General features: G+C 39.6%; 3 protein-coding genes and 1 long non-coding RNA gene across 4 annotated transcripts in view; 2 read left to right on the top strand and 2 right to left on the bottom strand.

The window, feature by feature from the left end:
• trmt1l (tRNA methyltransferase 1-like) overlaps positions 1-2340 on the bottom strand; it is a 35787-nt gene extending 33447 nt beyond the window's left edge. The window contains exon 1 of the mRNA XM_028587464.1: positions 2248-2340. Within this exon, the coding sequence (XP_028443265.1) occupies positions 2248-2311 (64 nt within the window). The 5' untranslated portion in view covers positions 2312-2340. The remainder of the gene's footprint in view (positions 1-2247) is intronic.
• A 2030-nt stretch (positions 2341-4370) lies between these two features.
• LOC114561388 (interferon-induced protein with tetratricopeptide repeats 1) lies at positions 4371-10899 on the top strand. Its single transcript, XM_028587396.1, has 2 exons — positions 4371-4547; positions 7967-10899. The coding sequence occupies exons 1-2, from the start codon at positions 4543-4545 to the stop codon at positions 9273-9275; spliced, it is 1314 nt and encodes a 437-aa protein (XP_028443197.1). The 5' UTR covers positions 4371-4542; the 3' UTR covers positions 9276-10899.
• Positions 10900-13812: 2913 nt separating this feature from the next.
• LOC114561389 (interferon-induced protein with tetratricopeptide repeats 1) lies at positions 13813-16274 on the top strand. Its single transcript, XM_028587397.1, has 2 exons — positions 13813-13954; positions 14943-16274. Exons 1-2 carry the CDS (start codon positions 13947-13949, stop codon positions 16243-16245), a joined length of 1311 nt encoding a protein of 436 aa, XP_028443198.1. The 5' UTR covers positions 13813-13946; the 3' UTR covers positions 16246-16274.
• Positions 16275-19113: 2839 nt separating this feature from the next.
• Positions 19114-19818, bottom strand: LOC114561395 (uncharacterized). The gene is made up of 2 exons (XR_003693353.1): positions 19779-19818; positions 19114-19267 (listed from the first exon to the last, which is right to left on the bottom strand). It is a non-coding gene; the product is annotated as an uncharacterized LOC114561395 (long non-coding RNA).
• Positions 19819-19858: the final 40 nt, after the last annotated feature.

Here is a 19858-nt window from a genome sequence, read left to right on the forward strand (position 1 = left end):
CAAGTTCACGAAAGGTTGGTAACTACAGTACAGGCCAAAAGTTTGGACACACCTTCTCATTCAATGTGTTTTCTTTATTTTCATGACTATTTACATTGTAGATTCTCACTGAAGGCATCAAAACGATGAATGAACACATATGGAATTATGTACTTAACAAAAAAGTGTGAAACAACTGAAAACATGTCTTATATTTTAGATTCTTCAAAGTAGCCACCCTTTGCTTTTTTTGATAACTCTGCAAACCCTTGGTGTTCTCTCAATGAGCTTCATGAGGTAGTCACCTGAAATGGTTTTACCTTCACAGGTGTGCTTTGTCAGGGTTAATTAGTGGAATTATTTCCCTTATTAATAAAAAAGCAAAGGGTGGCTACTTTGAAGAATCTAAAACATAAGACATGTTTTCAGTTATTTCACACTTTTTTGTTAAGTACATAATTCCATATGTGTTCATTCATAGTTTTGATGCCTTCAGTGAGAATCTACAACGTAAATAGTCATGAAAATAAAAAGGAAACTCATTGAACGAGAAGGGGTGTCCAAACTTTTGGCCTGTACTGTATCTCGTGAACACCTTTACACAATCACACATTAAAAAGTCCGTAGGGCTGGGCGATATAGAGAAAATCAGATATCACGATATTTTTGACCAAATACCTCAATATCGATATTGTGGCGATATTCTAGGGTTGACAACTGGTGCTCTAACAAAATATCTTCACACTTAGATTTTAGATAAATAATCATCAGTAATTTGGACATAATGTCTAAGTGGGGTAAAGGCAAACAATAGAACAGTTACAACAGTCTGGTAAGTTCAGAAAAGTACATCACTTTACTGTAATGCAGCCTTTAAAACCAGGAAAAGACACTTATGTCATATCACGATATTATGATATCCAAAATCTAAGACCATATCTAGTCTCATATCACGATTTTGATATAATATCGATATATTGCACAGCCCTAAAAGTCCTATAAAAATATTATAAATAATGTTATGTCATTTTTTACTCTGATACTGAATGTTTGCCGCTTAATTCCAGATGAGTATTGAAAAGTATTCTGTGGGAAACACTGTTGTTGTTAAATTGCAGTGTGAGCGGCAGCCAACGGTGGGTGCATTATGTCGGCAGGATCATCATTACATTGTGCATCCGCCCTATTTCTGATACCCTGGCGGCAAACATTTTGCCATGGCGGCCGCCACTACAAAATCAACATAGTGGAAACACTGCAGATTTACTCCAGCGCCATTTGCACTGTTGCATTGCCCTACGGTCTTACTGTTTACAATCTTCATACAGCCGTTTGTGTAGAGCTGCGAAGATTAATCGATTAAAAATAATCAACCAACTGTTTTGATAATCTCCACCTTCGCAGACTTAACTTAAATCACTATTTACTTTACAGATTCACAATCCTTGTAGAGCGGTTTGATTTCACACGTAGAGCTAGAGCTAGAATTAATGGATTAGTTTTCAACTATTATATTTATTGCCAACTATTTTGATTATCGAGTCATCAGTTTGAGTCATTTTTTTAATGAAAAACAAGTAAAACTTGTGTGATTCCAGCTTGTTTAAATGTGAATATTGTTGTAGTGTCTTCTCTCCTCTGGGACAGTAAACTTAATAGTTTTGAGTTGGGGACATAACAAGACATTTGAGGACGTCATCTTGGGCTTTTTTGGGAAACACTGATCAACATATTTCACCATTTCAGGGTCAAATTTAAGACTTTTTAATACCTTTATGAATGAAATGTAAGACCTATAATATAAATAGTACAACAAAATGCAAAACCGTCGTCTTTTTGGGCCAACGGCTCCGTAAACAATAAACCGTAAGAAAGACGGTAATAAACGGACAGTTAATGCCCAAACTGAGCGGTCCTGTAGTGCAGCTCCATGGTGAGACCGTGTCATATTTAATCTAGAGTAACGCTTTAACTCCAAATTCTACATTTATAAAAAGCCTCTGCGAAGAGATACACTACTGTACGTAACTGCTAACCACAACGGTTAAGCTAATATTAGCTCGAGCGCTTTTTCGACGCTGTTTTTGTTGACTGTTTAGGTCCCATGGCGGAGCTCCGTGGTGAGGCCCTGGTTTAGTTGAGCAGTTACAAACTCAGATTCTCAGCGCGTTCACGGCACAGCGATGAAGATGTTTGAACTATCATTTATTCTCCACTTTACTGTCCCAAATGTAGCGTTCGGGCGAGAAACGGGCGCAGTTAACTTACGTTTGATATCGACGTCCTCCTGGTGTAGCTGCTGGACAGCGTCTGCCTCTTTGAGCTCCGCCATTACTAAACTACAACAACATACGCAGGAAATGTTCCGGCGTACGTGGTTTACGTACACGCCGCCGTTTTTAAACTTAAGTTGCTTTTTTTTTTTTTCTTCTTTTTTTTATTGACAAAATAAAATAATAATAATAGCACATGAACATCAAGTGTACAAACTTATGAAGGTTAAAAATATATATAAAAAAAAAAAACATACGGACCGAAGCAATGTCAACGAAGAAATAACAGAATCATTACATAGATACAAAATAAGGTAATAATTTGCTGTTGGATTTCCCAACTTTGACTCATTTACAAGGTCACGTTCTCATTTACATCGGCGATGCTTTATTTATTGCGTCCATTTCCGTTTTAAATGGACGTAGCCTAGAGTGTCACACAAGGTTCATTTATTTGTCATTTTACAAGGTTTGCACAATGACATGTTAGTGTAGCCCCTTTACGCTGCCACACACACACACACACACACACACACACACACACACACACACACAGAACATATTATAAATGTGCCGTCAAATGAAATGAAAATATTAAAGAAATACACATGTATAACACAACATCTTCAAAGTTTTTTTTTTTTTTTTTTTTTTTTTACCACAACCCTGTCAGTCTGAAGTGGTAACAAACAGTAGCGTTTTTTTATTTTTTTTATAATAAACTTTATTCATCAAAACTGAAGATGAAAGCCAGAAACACACAAATACACAATCCAGTGTCGGAGAGCTATATAAATTCAGCTATATAGAACAAATCATATGTTCTGATCCTAATATCTGATCAGGATCAGCAAACACATTAAATACACGTAGAAAAGTAAATAAAAGAGGGATGTGTAGGCTATAAGTAGCCTAAGTAGTTCTCCAAGTAAGTATTACACAGTTAATCACAGTAGGCTACAAAAGGGGCAAATTATTTTCACAACGAGATTAAATAGGTTATATATTAACCGATGCGGTGTTAAGGTAGCTCATCAAATATATTTTTCTAACGGTCTAATATAAAATAAATCTGTTGCAGATTTTAATAAACTATTAATCAAAGAAACAGTAACCTGGTTACGCCGCTAGGCGGCAGCAGAGCGTCATAATGTAGGCGTCTCCTAGGTAACCGCATTCACAGCTCTTCTGCAGACAGCCGCTCTTTGCTTATAGGCCTACTGTCTATGCTCTTCGCTAAGCTGGTGGAAATTCTTCATAAGGAGTAACTATATATTCTATATATATAGCCTACTGTCTATGGGAGTAACCCCTTGAGATGTCCACATACACTAAATACACGTGTTTAGGCTACAGTCTATGGTTTAACCCTTGTGTTGCCTTCCCGTCTACTCGTCTACCATGCAACTTTTCGTTTTTCTGGGTCAAAAAATTGAAATAAAAACTTTTTCCCCAACCTTTTCGTCTTTTTTGACACTTTTGTCACTTTTCTAATGTTTTGGAAGCTTTCCAGACGTTTTTGTCATGTTGTTTCGATGTTTATATTGATTTTTATTTGTTTTCTCTCCATATGTTTAAAGCTTTTCCAATATTTTGGTCATTTTTTTCAACGTTCTTGTATGGGCTCTTTTTTTAGATGCTACATAATTGAATAAAACGCCCAAATTCAATGAAAGTAGTGAACTGATCATATTTTACCTATGAAGAGCGTCGTATGGAACCATGCACGTTATTATTTTTTGGACAATTTGGTTGAAACAAAACCCACATTCTCTGATATAGCCTAGGCTCGAAACTTTTAGAAAATGAGTCAAATTTGGCCCGAGGACAACCGGAGGGTTAAAGTTGTGAACTCTTTGCTGTTGAAACGTTACATCTTAATGTTTGCATTTGAAAGCAAGGTGCAGCTATTAAAATGTGGCATCTTGGGTATAAGGATTGTTATTTCACGCAGTGTGGCATCTTCTAGACGAAGAAAAAAACATCAACTTAAGAGAAAATGTATGACAACATTTGATGAGTCATGTTTTAGTTGTGTTCGGATGTGTCTGTATAGGTTTCAATACTAGGTTTCCATTCCTGGGAAAACGAAAGCTAAGGCAGGACAGACCCCGCCTCTACAACTGGCTTCCACTTCAGCCTTTAAAGCTGCGGCTCGACCTTAAATAGCCTTAGTTACAGAAAAGCACAAGTGAGCTACATCACTGACTTTATACCAGCGAAACTAAAGCAGCATCAAGAGCAGAAACCGCAGTCTTATTTTCAGAGAAGTCGAGGAAACAGCTGAACTATGAGGTGAGTAGCTGCTTCTGCATTTCATAACTATGCTATAAATCCCTTATTTTCCTGTCTTCCTTCTTCCCTTTCAACCAAGGCAAGGCAGCTTTAATTGTGTGTAGCACATTACAGCAACAAGGCTTTACCTTAAACATAAAAGAACAGTTAGAAGCCATTAATAACATTCGTTAAAGAGAACACAGCTAAAATAGAATAACACAGGTAGGCTATGAAATACAAGAATAAAAGTTACAGTGCAGTGTAAGAAAATGAAAAGGCCACAGGGATTTAAGCCCTACCAGGAATACAATTCTGATGGAGAAAAGCTAAATCAAGATTCAATTCAAAATGGATTTTTGATTAAAAAATGATTCTCGATTAAAAAAAATATTCACAGTATTTAAATGAAGTTGCTTTTCCCATGTGATTGCAGTAGACATACAATTGAAAATAAATAAATAAATAATTATTCTATTTGAACATTGAAACATGAATAGTTTATAATACAGAAACTATAACTGACAGTACATTTAGTTGCTTAGATGCTTTTAATGAAGCAACTTACAAAAAGTGTATTAAACCATTTTGATACAACCCAAAATTAGGAGAGATCATGCAAGTACATCAGCTTCAAATATGCTGATCTACTTCAAGTGCTCTATTAAGAGACTTAAGATTTATATTCATATTTTAAGGGGCTAAGGTGCAGTCTGAACAGATGAGTAGAAGTCACTGGTTCAGACCAGAATGGCCTGAGGGAAGAAACTCCTCCTTGTTCTCTCTCTCTGTTTTGGCCTGGATGTGGGCAGCCCACTGCAGGCCCCCTTCCTGTTAAATGGGACACCCTTTTGGGATGGTATCTAGGTGCCTCCGTTTTGTTGTTTAATTGGTTCATACATTTATTTGCAGTTCAAAGTTAAGAAAATCAAAACATTGTTCCGACATTACGCAGCCTTCACACAGCCTTGGCACTTGAAATCCGTAATACGCAATGGGCCCCCAGTGGACGTCGTACTACAACGTTGAAAGCGTCGGAATAGTAAAAATCGGGAGCAGTAAACAAATTGGCAGAGAGACAACAACTCAATCTGTCAGTGTCCGAATGTCCAATTCTCTCTGAGGGCTGTAGAGATAGAAACAGAAAGGCTGCTGCTTGGAGAAACGTATTGCCCTGAATGCTGTCTGAATGACTAATGTCAATTCACTTGATCTAGCGAGCTCAGGCTAGCTGACGTTAGCTAACGCTAACTAGTTAGCGTTTGATTAGCTAACGCGAGCAATTGTATTAACTGCCCTAATAACGTTAGGAAATCATGAAAACATTTAAAAATTCCATGACAACATATCGTTATGAACTCAATTCAATTCAATTTTATTTATGGTATCAAATCATAACAAGAGTTATCTCAAGACACTTTATAGATAGAGTAGGTTTAGACCACACTCTATAATTTACAAAGCCCAAACAATTCCAGCAATTCTAGTAATTCCCTCAAGAGCAAGCAGTGCGACAGTGGCGAGGAAAAACCCTCTTGGGAAGAAACCTCGGACAGACCCAGGCTCTTGGTAGGCGGTGTCTGACGGGCCGGTTGGGGTTCTAATGAACAGTGGCGATTATAGTCAAATTAATAATGGAACAGTGACTTCAAATGGTAGTCGTAGTAGTTCATGTCATCATGTTGTCAAATCATTATTTAAATTATTAAAAGTTAAGAATTCAGATTTGTTTATCAGTACCATAGCAACGCTAACTTCCGCTCGGATTGTCGGATAGCAACGGTTTGTGGCCTGTTGTACGAGTTACATTTTTTGAACGCATCCGGCTGACCAATGGACACGATTACAGACACTCGTACGGACCCATTCACACGCGGTCTGCGAATCTCCATAAGAAATTAACTTCCGGTCGTTTCGCAGCTGATTTCAAGGGCCAGTGTGAAGGTGGCATCACATTTATAAAAAACAAATTGACTGACGTGTGAATTAATCACACAAAAAACGGCCTTAAGGCAGAGCAGGGGCGGAGTGAATGGATGGCTTCTGGTGCTCCAGCCCCAAATGTTCTCTTAAAAGCCCTGAATCTTTTAGGCTGACTTTACTGTCCTTGTTCTAAAGCTACACAGAAGATAGTTGTATGATGTGAAACTAGAATACAATGAATCCATTTGGTACCAACTACGTCATGCTAGCTTGTCGGGAAATTGGCTAAATAACGCTCCAAATTTAGGCTAAATTTTGTTTTGGAAAAACTTGCATGCCCATTTTAAAGGGGTCCGTTGACCTCCATATATCTAAATGAAAATGGGTTCTATGGGTATCTACGACTCTCCCCTTTACAGACACGCCCACTTTGTGATAATCCCATGTAGTTTTTCCTTGGCAACTTTCATGTTTTTCGCAAATGATATACAGATTTTTAGCCATTCTATCATAAAATAGCTTGAAAAATAGTGCAAATAGCTACAGTAAATTGCCCCCCCTTTGGTCATGGCTGAGCCCTGGGTGTATACAACATCTGGCTCCGCCCCTTAGCCAAGGGATGTTACAGTCCCATTGGTCTCTCTGGTACTTTATCCTTAACCTGACTCCGCCAGATGGATTGCTTTGCATTTGCTCGGCATATCCATCTGGGAACTTTCCGTTGGAGAACTTTTGGGAAAGGGGCGAAAATCCTGGTTAGCTGATTGGATAAACCATCTGTCTATCACCACCTATATGTTGGTGATAGACGGGCCAAATCAACCAATCAGATCAAACGCTTGCCGAAATCAGTCGGGAGAAGAGCAAAAACATCTTTTCCTCCGAGACAAGCATCCAGTGCCGTTTTTTGCTCTTCTTTCAATGAAGGAATACTTTCTAATTCAGATAAAACTTGCTGCAATAGCTACGCTCATCTCATCCGTGGAATCCACCACGTTGTTTAAACTGAACAGTCGCTTCTCGTTGCGTCGCACCTAAACCCGCCTCAAAACCAACGCAGATTGGTCGGTCGTTTGGCGAACGTCTCCAAATTTTCTCTAATCTCAAGATGCCAGACTGATCTGCAAGTAGAAAACTGTTAGTTTCTCCAGAGACTGGAAGTTAGCTAGAACAATACTGGGCATTGATGATGTGCCACTGTCCTCAGCCTGTTCCTGAGGCCCAATTGTTCCGTTGCGTTGTTGTGAATCTGAGTGCCAAAAGTGTCTGTTTGTCTTATGACATGAGAAGATGAGAAGAGTGAAATGAATTGTGCAAAAAATAAATAAAAACAAAGTCAGAGCGGAGCAGGCACGATGGCTGACCTACTCACTGGCACCATCTATGCTCCTTACTCCATTTCTATTTTCCTTCTGCCCTTCACATGAGATGAAAAGTAGTTATCCAAACATAGCACAATTCAGAGCATACTGCATGAGCCTACTAATGAGGTATTTTTTATTTGTATTCTCCATTAGTGCTGCTCAGAGTCAAACAACGCTGGAGTCCAAACTGGAGGCCCTGCAGTGCCACTTCACCTGGGATCTGGACCCCAGCAAGTCCATGCTGTTACGTCGCAAGGACAAGCTGGAGGACATCGGCACCGAGGAGGGGAACAGCTGGCTGGGTCACATTTACAACCTGCGGGGGTTCGTTCAGTACAAGCTGGGGTTCACCGAAGACGCCCAGAGTTTCTTCAACAAGGCTGCAGAGGCCTTCAGCAAGATAAGAAACGCAGATGAGGGTCCCTGGTTGGTGGTGAACTACGGGAACCTGGCGTGGCTGCACCACCACCTGGGAGACCAAGCAGAGAGTCAGGCTTACCTGTCAAAGGTCAACACCCTGATGAATAAATACCCATCTCCATCCCAGGATGAGCTCCATCCAGAGATCTACGCTGAGAAAGGCTGGACTCTGATGAAGTTCAGTGAAGAACAAAAGAAACGGGCTGCAGATTACTTCCAGAGAGCCATCAGGATGCAGCCGGACATGGTGGAGTGGAACACCAGCTACGTCTTAGGGTTAGTGAATGCTTTTAAGCACAGCGAAACAGGGCTGGAGGCTGACCTTCTGGAGAAAATGAGAATCGCCAAGGAACAGGATCCAGAAAACTTGTACATTGCTGTTTACTATCTCGAGCATTGTGCAAAGAAAGGAGAGAGAATCAAAGATGAAGCACGTGAGTTAGCAACAAAGGTGTTGAGAAATCCTGTCAGCAGCTACAGTGGTATGAAACCATTAATAAGGGTTTACAGAAACTATGTTTCTATTGATGAGGCCATTGATTTGGCAGAGGAGGCTCTGAAAACCCATCCAGATGAGCGTTATCTGAAGAGATGCGCTGCACTCTGCTACAAATGGAAGATAGTATTTTTCAGGGACAGTCGCCCAAAACCAAGCATGATAGACAGAGCAATAAGTCTCCATAAAGAGGTGATTGCTCTTTACCCTCATTCTTCACTTGTGAAGAAAATAGACCTTGCAAATATATACGCAAAGTCAAAATATGGCCAGGCTAAATCTGAGCAGATATACCAGGAACTGCTCAAAAGTGATCTGGAACCTGGAGACAAACAGATGGTTTACAACGGCTACGCAAAATATTTAAACTTCGAGCGGAAGGATGGCAATACGTCAATAATATATCACATGAAGGCAGCAGCGATACCGCATCAGTCCTTCTTTCGTGGGAACAGCATCAAACTTCTGGAAAGAATTAAAGACAAAGGCAGGAACCGAAAGTGTAGAGAAATAGAGGAGTTTCTGGAAAACCTGCAAGAGCCATAGTGATTTCAAAGTAAAGTAAAGTTTGGCCCCATTTAACGGGAATAATTAGAGCACATTTACTTTATCCTGAATCCTCTTGTGAAGTGAATCCTCCAACAAGTCCACAAGTCACCTTACTTCCTGCTTTGCTCCTGTCATAATTACTCCCGTCACAAGAGGGCGTGACCTAACAATAAATGTATGGGTGGTAATTGCTGCTCTACAAAGGACCTATAGGGTCGTTTTTCCCCTGGTCTCTAATCCTTTAGCTGAGAGTCCATTAAAACTAATTTATTTTGCATTATAAATGCTTGCAGAATCTGGCCTTAAATTAGTCAGTGTGCTTCAACTAAAGAGCTCGTCAAATGATTGGACATAAAGTTACAACATTTTCAAGGTTTCCGCTTACACCTTGTGTATAAACTACATGAATTTATTGTTTAATTAGAGACCAAGCAAGCTAGCTTGTTAGCTGTTGGTGTCGTTGTACATTTCCCAGAACAAAAGGTTTCTAGCTTGTTAGCGGTTAGCTCACTAGCTACAGTAATCACTTCATCACCAAGCTTCTACGACCAAATATGAAGCAACGTATGTAGTTAATTTAGCTTTAACTTTCTGCCGTGAGCACAAAAAATGTGCTCCTTGGCACAAAATCACATAAATTGTTAGAGAAATACCTAAAAGTTGCTTATTATCAATAATATGTTGGCTTTTTTTTCTTGTCCCCGTTCCTTTTTAACATTGTTTGGTGAGTGTTTGGTATTGACTGGGAAGCTGCAAATGAAAATAATAACGTGTTTTGACTGTTAGAACTTAAGCTAATAAGTGTGCTACATGCTAGCTTTCCAGCATTAAGCGTGAAGGGGCAACAGTGGCGTTGCACGATTAGTTTGCTACCATTGAGTCTGCATAGAAAACAATGTTTGTAGGAGCCACATGTTGCATATTGTTTATGGTCTCATTCATGTTGTTTGATGATTATTATTTTGTGCACTTATATTGTAGGTGGTGGGCGTTTTATCACCTGTTGGGTTTTTTGGGCTTTGACAGAGAGGGGGTGAGCCTGGGTGCGAACACTTTATGTTGACCACCGAACTAATGCACTTATTTTTTTAATAATTTCGTCGATTTTTTTTCTTCCTGCATTTTTAAAGCTTTTTTTCTGACATTTTTTTCACTTTTTTTAAAAAGGGGAAAAGGCGCTGACACAATACTCAAAACATGTTTCAACTCATTGTTGGTTTTTGCCTTTTTTTTGGTTATCGCAAAGATGAGATGTGTCCTTAAAAGGCAGGTTTTTACATTTTGTTGAAGACAAAGGCTGTTTAAAAATAAAATCCTTTACATTTTCCCCTGAAAACTCTCAGTAGGGGTAAACTTGATGTGTATGAAACATGCTGAATCATTTAATAACACTGGTCCTTTAAATAACATTAATTTTGGACACAAAATGTCATTATATGATTAATTTAAATAGATTTTGATTAGATGTTGTCTTTCTTAACTTAACCACGGTGTTTATTACATTCCTGTTGTGTTGAATGTTTTCATTTGGACTTTATTTTAAGATTATATAGCATTATACACTCTGTATGAAATTTGCTTTGCTGTAAGAACAATAAATGGTTGGTAATGTGATAGTTAATTTGATGTATAACCTGAATATTATCTCTATTTTTGCTTCTATTAAATTTACATAATGTTTGTTTGGGTAGAAACTATATATACTTGTACCCTACACATTCAGTTATTACTGTTATTACTCAATACATTAATTGAGCTACAACTTTTACAAGGTACTGCTGTACAAAAGGCCGTCTATCAGCAGTGATTGATAGAGTGCGTGTCGGAGAATAGCGCGGACACACGCTTCACGCACACACACACACACACACACACACACACACACACACACACACACACACACACACACACACACACACACACACACACACAACCATACCAAAGCTACCCACGCCCAGGTTTGTACTGTTGCTTGATCTTAATAAAGCATGAAAAGAGAGAAGTTGTCTCCGTCCGTGTTTTAACAGACACAGCTGGGGTGAAGTTGGAAGACAGAGTCAGCTACAGAAAAGTTTAAGTACAGTCCTATTCTAGCCCTCGTTAACAACTGCCAAATCTTTTTATTTACTTTTAAGTGAACATGGATGAACATTAAACACATACAACTGTGTAACAATTTATCCAAGTTTATACTGTATGTGAACACATGAAAAATAATTGAAGCTTTTGGGTATAAAATAAGTGTTAAGTAACCAAACAGTAACCTGGCAGCAGAGAGTCTTAATGCAGGTGTCTCCAGGTAACCGCTGTCAAAGCTCTTCATATTTGACAGTGTGGTAGTCGGGAAGGCCAGACAGATATCTGGGGATGCCTCACGCCCACTTAAACCAAGGCTGTCCAATTTGGGGCCTGCGGGCCAAGTTTGGCTCGTGCTCCCTTTGTTTTGGCCCCCCCATCAGGAGCGGATCTACCGGGGTGGCATAGGGTGGCCTAAAAGAAAGCCTTGCCACCCCTGCTGCCACCCCAGATGGCAGCAACAAATTAAAAGTTACGGCCGATTTGACAATTTACAAGCGTGAATCTCCAATGTCCGACTGCAGTCAGTCAAAAACAGTTTGCTTCCCCTCTCACACATCTGCCACTCATCACCTGTGTGTCTTACCTTAATGCCTGTCCTGTGATAATGCCCCTTACTTCTATCATACTTCTATCTCCTATTAAGTGAGATCACATTGTATGGTCACTTATTCCTAACATGAACTGTTTCACATGAAACCTCATAAGATGAAGTGTGTCTGTGTGAGTTTGTAAATGGCAGCCTGTGCCCTTCTGTAGTGTGTACATAGTATTTCTCATCAAACTGTGATAACTGTGATTAAATTCAGTATATATACATCTGACACATGTTGCCACCCCTCAAACATTCCTGCCCCCCACTCGCCACCCCATAAATATTTTTCTAGATCCGCCCCTGCCCCCCATGGCATTTGAAATGCTCATGCTTATTCTCCTCTCGTCTTACTTTGAAAGTGACAAAGATGGCGGTATTTCGTCTCTCTCCCGCTCCGCCTCACGTGCTGTGAGCCGTGCTGACGTCACTGGTTTTGAGTCAGCCGGTCAAGATGGAGCGATCGAGGGAGTGGGACACTGATAAAAGAACATTTAGTAAGTCAGCTGGAGCCCTGATGTTGAAAGACTTTTGAAAAACAAGGACAGGGCTCATGTCTCCCACTATTGCAAGTGATAAGTAACTGTAAACGTTCTGTAATATGGGAGATTAATGCGGATTAAAGAGCAGTGTTATTTTAAAAATTTTATTTCAGATTTTTTTTTATGTTAATTTTCTATCAAATATAATATATTTTTCTCAAAAAAAAATCAACATTTTCTTTTTGGCCCTGGTACACGTGGGTGCTCAGTATTTTCCGTGGGTGCTCGAGCTCCGGAGCACCCAGGGTATCGGTGCCTATGGTCCCGAGGGCGAGTCCCGGAATATTTACAGTATAAGAGGTCTTTTTGTTCCCGATGCCGTAGAGGCAGTGAATGCAAAATAAGTGCATTAGAAAAGATGTAAAAAGGTATTTAAAATATGTTGTCTTGTAGGCTGTATCCTACCTCCTCTCCACCTGCTGCTGTTTCGGCTCATTGCACAATTGTTATATGTTTAATGGAGTGTCATATAAGTGTGCTATATCTTTAAAGGTCCAATGTGTAGGAATTTCTCCCATCTAGCGTTGAGATCATGTATCGCAATCAACTCTCTCGCGCCACGCAGTTCAAAGCACGTATTCCAGCTACGGTAGCCTTCACGCTTCAAAAAGCGCTCTTTGCAATATCATTCTTCTTTCTCTGGGTGAAGAAAAAGAATTTGGATTTTGAATATGTACGGTCTTCCATGTTTCCTTCTTCAAACTTGCCGGGGCCAGGAAGCTACGATACCCGTTAGCAGCGTTAGCAGCACCTGTGAGTTTATCATGTGACGCGAAAACGCAAAAGGTGGAGCAGTATGTCCTGTATGTCCCTTACCGGCTACTGTATTTCAAGATGGAGCATGAAATGCAAACGTAAAATCTCAAGCCAATAGGAATACTTGGAAATGATGGTGGTGGTAAATATTCATGAAAAAGGACACGTTTGTGAACGGGCAACACAGATTTAGATAATGAACAACTAAACACGTTACACACTGGGACTTTAATGTTTGTTAACATTCAATGTCATAGTTGTGTTTTAATGTTTTGGAGAAGCCGAAGACAAGTCTAATCTAATCTAAACCCTGCAGACAGTCAGACGCTGCTCAAAGTGTCCACAATACTAAACATGTTTAAATCCAAGAATTTGACAGCTTAATATTTCCCTTTGATGGGAAGATGCAACCATATAAATGTGACACCTTGAGTGTGAATGTCTCACCCAGTGTAGTGTGGTATCATAGCTAAAAGGAAACTTAAAACATGAACCTGTAGGTTTCCATTCTTGGCAAACAATAGTCATGGTGTGTGGTTAAGACAGAACATGCGTTTCCGATTTTCAAATACTGGCATTCACTTGGATTCCCTCAGAGGAAAGCAGAAGTTGGACACCACCGACGTTATGCCAGCGAACCCAAAGCAGCATTTAAGAGCAGAAAGCAGACGAATATTTAGAGAACTGAGTCGAGGAAACTGAATGATGAGGTGAGTGATAGCTCCTTGTGCATTTCATATCATTGTATGAGTAACGTGTATATCATTATGATTTATTTATTATGTTATTATGGAGTCCCAGAACCCAAAATATTAACATAATAGCTCCTACAAATCTACAATCTATATATAGGCTTATTGTTAAACAAGAAGTTGGAGAAATGCTAAATGCTTGTAGCATATATATATATATATAATGTAGGAATCTAAATGTACTTTGTTTAACTTTAATGAATTAAATCATTTCTCTACTCCATGTCTGTCTGTTGTATGTGATGATAACTAAAGGGTGGAATAAAATAGTGCAAAAAAAAGTGGAGCAGGCGCTTTGGTTGACCTACTTTACCATCCTGTTGTCCCCAAATTGTTTACCCGTTCTCAAAACTTCTATATCAGAAATATGGGTTTCTTTTTAACCAAATTTCTCAAAAAATGTAAGTTCAATAGCAAGTACTCGATTACTACTTTCATTGCATTGTGGGTATTCAATTTTATAGCATTTAATAAAATGGAAATGGTTTCAAAACCGGACTAAATTTAGAATGATTCTCCACCAACATACGTTCCTCTAATATTAGTCAAAATCATTCATCATTTCAAAATCAGGTCTAATCTCCTATAAATGAGATTTATTGACCATGAATTCCAAACATACGTGTAAAACTATTGGTAATAAGTTGGTGTTAGTGAAAAATAGCATCGAAAATGTGGAAAAAGGGACAAAAACATTGAAAAAAAGTCATGAAAAAAGTCTTAATTTTGACCCAGAAGGACAACAAGTGCATGGTCGACCAGAAGACAACACAAGGGTTAATTACTACATTCAATGCTCCATGCATCCTTCCATCTTTATCCCCCCCCCCCACACCTTCCTCAATGACGTGAAAAGTAGGCTAGTTATCCAAACATGGCACACTTCAGAGCATGTTGTTTACTAGTCTGATGATATGTTTTAATATTTATTTTTATTCTCCATCAGTGCTGCTCAGAGTCAAACAACACTGGAGTCCAAACTGGAGGCCCTGCAGTGCCACTTCACCTGGGATCTGGACCCCAAGAGCACATTTAAACTTTACCGTCTCAGGGACAAGCTGGAGGACATAGGCCCCGAGGAGGGGAACAGCTGGCTGGGTCACATTTACAACCTGCGGGGGTTCATTCAGTACAAGCTGGGGTTCACCGAAGACGCCCAGAGTTTCTTCAACAAGGCTGCAGAGGCCTTCAGCAAGATAAGAAACGCAGATGAGGGTCCCTGGTTGGTGGTGAACTACGGGAACCTGGCGTGGCTTCACCACCACCTGGGAGACCAAGCAGAGAGTCAGGCTTACCTGTCAAAGGTCAACACCCTGATGAATAAATACCCATCTCCATCCCAGGATGAGCTCCATCCAGAGATCTACGCTGAGAAAGCCTGGACCTTGGCGGAGTTGAACATTAACAAAAAGCTGGCTACCGATTACTTCCAGAGAGCCATCAGGATGCAGCCGGACGTGGTGGAGTGGAACACCTGCTACATCTTAGGGTTAGCGGATGCTTTTAAGCACAGCGACACAGGGCTGGAGGCTGACCTTCTGGAGAAAATGAGAATCGCCAAGGAACAGGATCCAGAGAACTTGTACCTTGCTCTTCTCTACCTCGAGTATTGTGCAAAGAAAGGAGAGAGAATCGAAGATGAAGCACGGGAGTTAGCCAGAAAGGTGTTGAGAAATCCTGTCGGCAGCTACAGTGGTATTAATCCTTTACTAAGGATTTACAGAAACTATGTTTCTATTGATGAGACCGTTGACCTGATAGAGGAGGCTCTGAGAACCCATCCAGATGAGCGTTACCTGAAGAGATACGCTGCACTCTGCTACAAATGGAAGATCGTTTGTTTCAATTACACTCGCCCAAATCCAAGCGTGATAGACAGAGCAATCAGTCTCCATAAAGAAGTGATTGCTCTCTACCCTCATTCTTTCCTTGAGAAGAAAATAGACCTCGCAAATATATACGCAAAGTCAAATCACGGCCAGGCCGAAGCTGAGCAGATATACCAGGAACTGCTAGAAATGGATCTGGAACCTGGAGACAAACAGATGCTCTACAACAACTATGCAAAACATTTAAACTTCGATCGTCACGATCGCAACACATCAATACGATATCACATGAAGGCAGCAGCGATACCGCATCAGTCCTTCTTTCGTGGGAACAGCATCAAAGCTCTGGAGAGGATGAAATACAAAGGCCACATGCGTAGAGAAATAGAAGAGTTTCTGGAACACCTGCAAGAGCCATAGTGTTTTTAACAGCACTGGTTCTAAATCCATGCTAATGCATTCCCTGTAATCTGCAGCCTATACTTATTCATTTGATAATATACACAAGATTTGGGGGAAGGTTTTGAGGAAATTGTGGAAAATTCTTTAAAAAAGTCAAAATGGAAGTGAGGAAACTCACAGTGAAGACCTCCTGATTGCTACGTGGCTTTTTAATGTCAAGAAATAGAGTAGCTCTACTTCGTATGAGAACATTAAGTTTGCTTTACTGTAAGAACAATAAATGGTTGTTAATGTAATAGTTAGCCTATTTGATGTATAACCTGAATATGATCTCCATTTGTAGCCTACACGATACTATTAAATAAACATTATGTGAACTAAGAAATCCTCTCTAAGTATGTTTTGATTTGGTGGTAACTATACAAGAAATTCCTGTTTTCTACACAATCTTGCAGAACTTCACACAGGACGATGATGGACGGTAACCAAACTATAACTTCTGAAAGCTGCCGCCAAACTGTTTGTTTTGTTAACCCTCGTGTTGTCTTCCCATCGACGTTTTTGTCGCTTTTTTAAAAGTTTTTGTCACTTTTGTCAACATTTCTTTTAATTCATGGTCAATAAACCTAATTTATGTGACATTATACTTAATTTTTGAGTTAAAAAAAGCAGAAATTATGAATTATTTCGACTAATAGTTAAGAACAGACCGGTACATGTCAACGGTTAGCCAGGATACGGTTTTAAAACCATCTAAACTATTATTTTTGGACAATTTTGGTTGAAAGAAACCCATATTTCTGATATAAAAAACATTGAAAATGGGTCAAAATTGACCCAAGGACAAAACAAGGGTTAACTTTCAACATGAGCATCAAAAAAATACAACTGTATATTAATATCTCCGAGGTGACAGGTTAAAGATGATTAAATAGAGACTTTGTGTCTAATAGAAGTGTTTTTCAGTGAAACTGACCCCTGTCAGTGTGAAGTGGTAACAAACAGTAATCTGATTACATCGGTAGGTGGCAGCAGAACGTCATCATGCAGGCGTCTCCTAGGTAACCGCTGTCCCAGCTCACCTGCAGACAGAAGATGCTCAAAGGCACATCACCTTTATTTCCATTTAGTGTGTTGTGTCTTTTATGTATAAATCTGTGTTGTATCATTATTGTGACATATTTTTCACATAAAAAGAAGTATTCTTTACATGTGTTGAGTGTAAAAACACAAGACTAAAACAATATGCCTATACACAGGTTCTATCTATCTATACACAGCCTACCGAGTAACACGAAATTAAGACGTTGTCTTCCCGTCGACCATGCAACTTTTCTGGGTCAAAATTTCACATAAAAACTTTTTTTGGGTGACGGTATTGTCATGTTAACAAAAAAAAAACGTTTTTGTCACTTTTTGGTCACTTTTTTCCCAATTTCTTTTGTCACAAATTTCCGATGTTATTGTCAAATTTTCTGCACTTTTTTATTGACGTTGTTTTTTTCCAACATTTCTTGTCACTTTTTCTAATGTTTTTTCACCTTTTTTCAACATTTTTGTTACTTTTTTCAACATGTTTTCACCTTTTATCAACATTTTATTCAAAAGAATTTCACCTTTTATCAACATTTTTGTCACTTTTTCCAACGTTCTTTCCACGTTATGTTTTTGGACAATGTGGTTGAAAGAAACCCAAATTTCTGATTTAGAAACCTTTTGAAAATGGGTCAAATTTGACCCGAGGACATCGGGAGGGTGAAGGCAGATTTACAAATTTACAAAAAGTGTTGAGGCTATGTGTGGATTCTTTTTAGTCCATTTTTATTTGTGAATGTCACTATAAATTAAATATAGCATATACATACGGTACCTGCCAACACTCCCGTTGTTCCCGGTTTCTCCCGTGTTTTAGCTCTATCTCCTGGACCCCTCCCGGTTTGTTATTTCTCCCGGGAAACTCCCGTAATTTGCAGCACGGCCCAAACTCCTTTATAAATAATCAGACCAATATGTTTGTCTAATGGTGACTAGTTGCCAGATCTTGTATGAAACGCATCTTATTCATACAATCCACCATATACAATTTTCAACCTGTTAGTCACCTCAACCTGGCAACCTCAAACCCTCAACCTGGTAACCTATAACCCAGTTGCGCAGTTGACCTCTGCGCAAACTTCACAGAAAGTTCAGACTTTGGTTGTGTGACATGGACTTGCAGCATTTTTTGTAATTATTGAATTGACAGTTATGGCATTGGTGCGTGAAGGCAGGACATTTGTCTTTCTGTGCTGCGTGGCTGCCTCCATAGTTACTGCAGTTTGTCATGGACTTCGCCTCACGCTGGCCTGCTCGAGGTTTAGGTCTTGACCTGCGGTGCCACCCGCTGGAGTTTGGCTGAATTGCGTCAACAGTGGTGGCTGTTCCTCCAAGACGGTATGGCTGCAGCCCAGCGTCCCATGCCGAGCCGTCCGGAATAAAATACTTTAATAAAAGATCTTACTTTTCTAAGTAAAAGCTTCCCCGAGCTTCTACTTTTCTCTCGTCGGCTATCATGCTAATGAATAAAATACGTAAAAATATATTTGGTGCTTTTTTAACTAAACAGTAACGGCAATCAAATTAATGAAATACTTGAAAAAACATACAGTATGTCTACAAGATAAAATGCAGACTATTCTACTGATGAATAAAATACTTAAAAATATATGTCCGTCTATATAATAAATGCAGATTATAGTCCAACTAAAAAATTCATTCTGGCTGCAACCTGGTGCCTCCCGTCTCATGCCCTCTCCCCTCGCTGATGAGCAATTGTATTAGCAGCAATGTCTGTCCCAGTCAAGTGTGAAAACGATATAGAAGATAAAAATAAAAAGCAGTCTTGGAAAGAGTGTAACATGTTTATTTTTTGTATTCCTGTGTGTGCAGATCCTTGTTATCCCTCCTGAGGAATTCCTGCCATATCAGAATCCAGGGTGGGGGGTCCCCAGAACGTATCCCAGCTATCGCAGCTCACCCCGCCTTCCTCGTCCAACCTAACCTGTCGGTATAGAACAAACGCATACTCGCATTTTGCCGTGATACAGTATTTAGATTAGGTTTTTGTTTCAGGCAGTTGTCGGTCTTTTTTTTTTTTGTCCAAAAGTGACAACTCAAACAGCCATCCAGTTTCAAAGCACATTATACAGTCATACCTGAAAACTCAGAAGGGCTGAAAAAGGTGAATAAATTAAGGAGCCCAAACTGACAGTGTGCTTGTTTATTGCTAAGGCCACAGGGTCAAAATTAAATGATTTATTAAAAATGTAATAAAAATAACTTATTTCACCAGTAAATTCCTGTTAAACGACAAAAACAACCACTGGTTGGGTATTTTACAATAACTTTGAATGCAGCACAAGGCCGGCGAGGCGAATTTCAAGTGAACGCAACATCTGTTGTCTTGTTTTTTAGACAACAGCGGCATACAGGCACACTTTTACACTTTTTTTAGCTGTCAGCATTTTAACCGTGTTTAATCCAGCTGCTAGCTAACGGTAGGCTAACGTTACCTGCTGTTGAGTGTAGCGTTAACTAGCGTCCCGTGCGGCGATGTTTCAGTTGCCTCTAACGTCTGTTTTCGGAGCATCAG

Source organism: Perca flavescens, chromosome 9 (genome assembly GCF_004354835.1).
Source record: "Perca flavescens isolate YP-PL-M2 chromosome 9, PFLA_1.0, whole genome shotgun sequence".
Taxonomy (NCBI): domain Eukaryota; kingdom Metazoa; phylum Chordata; class Actinopteri; order Perciformes; family Percidae; genus Perca; species Perca flavescens.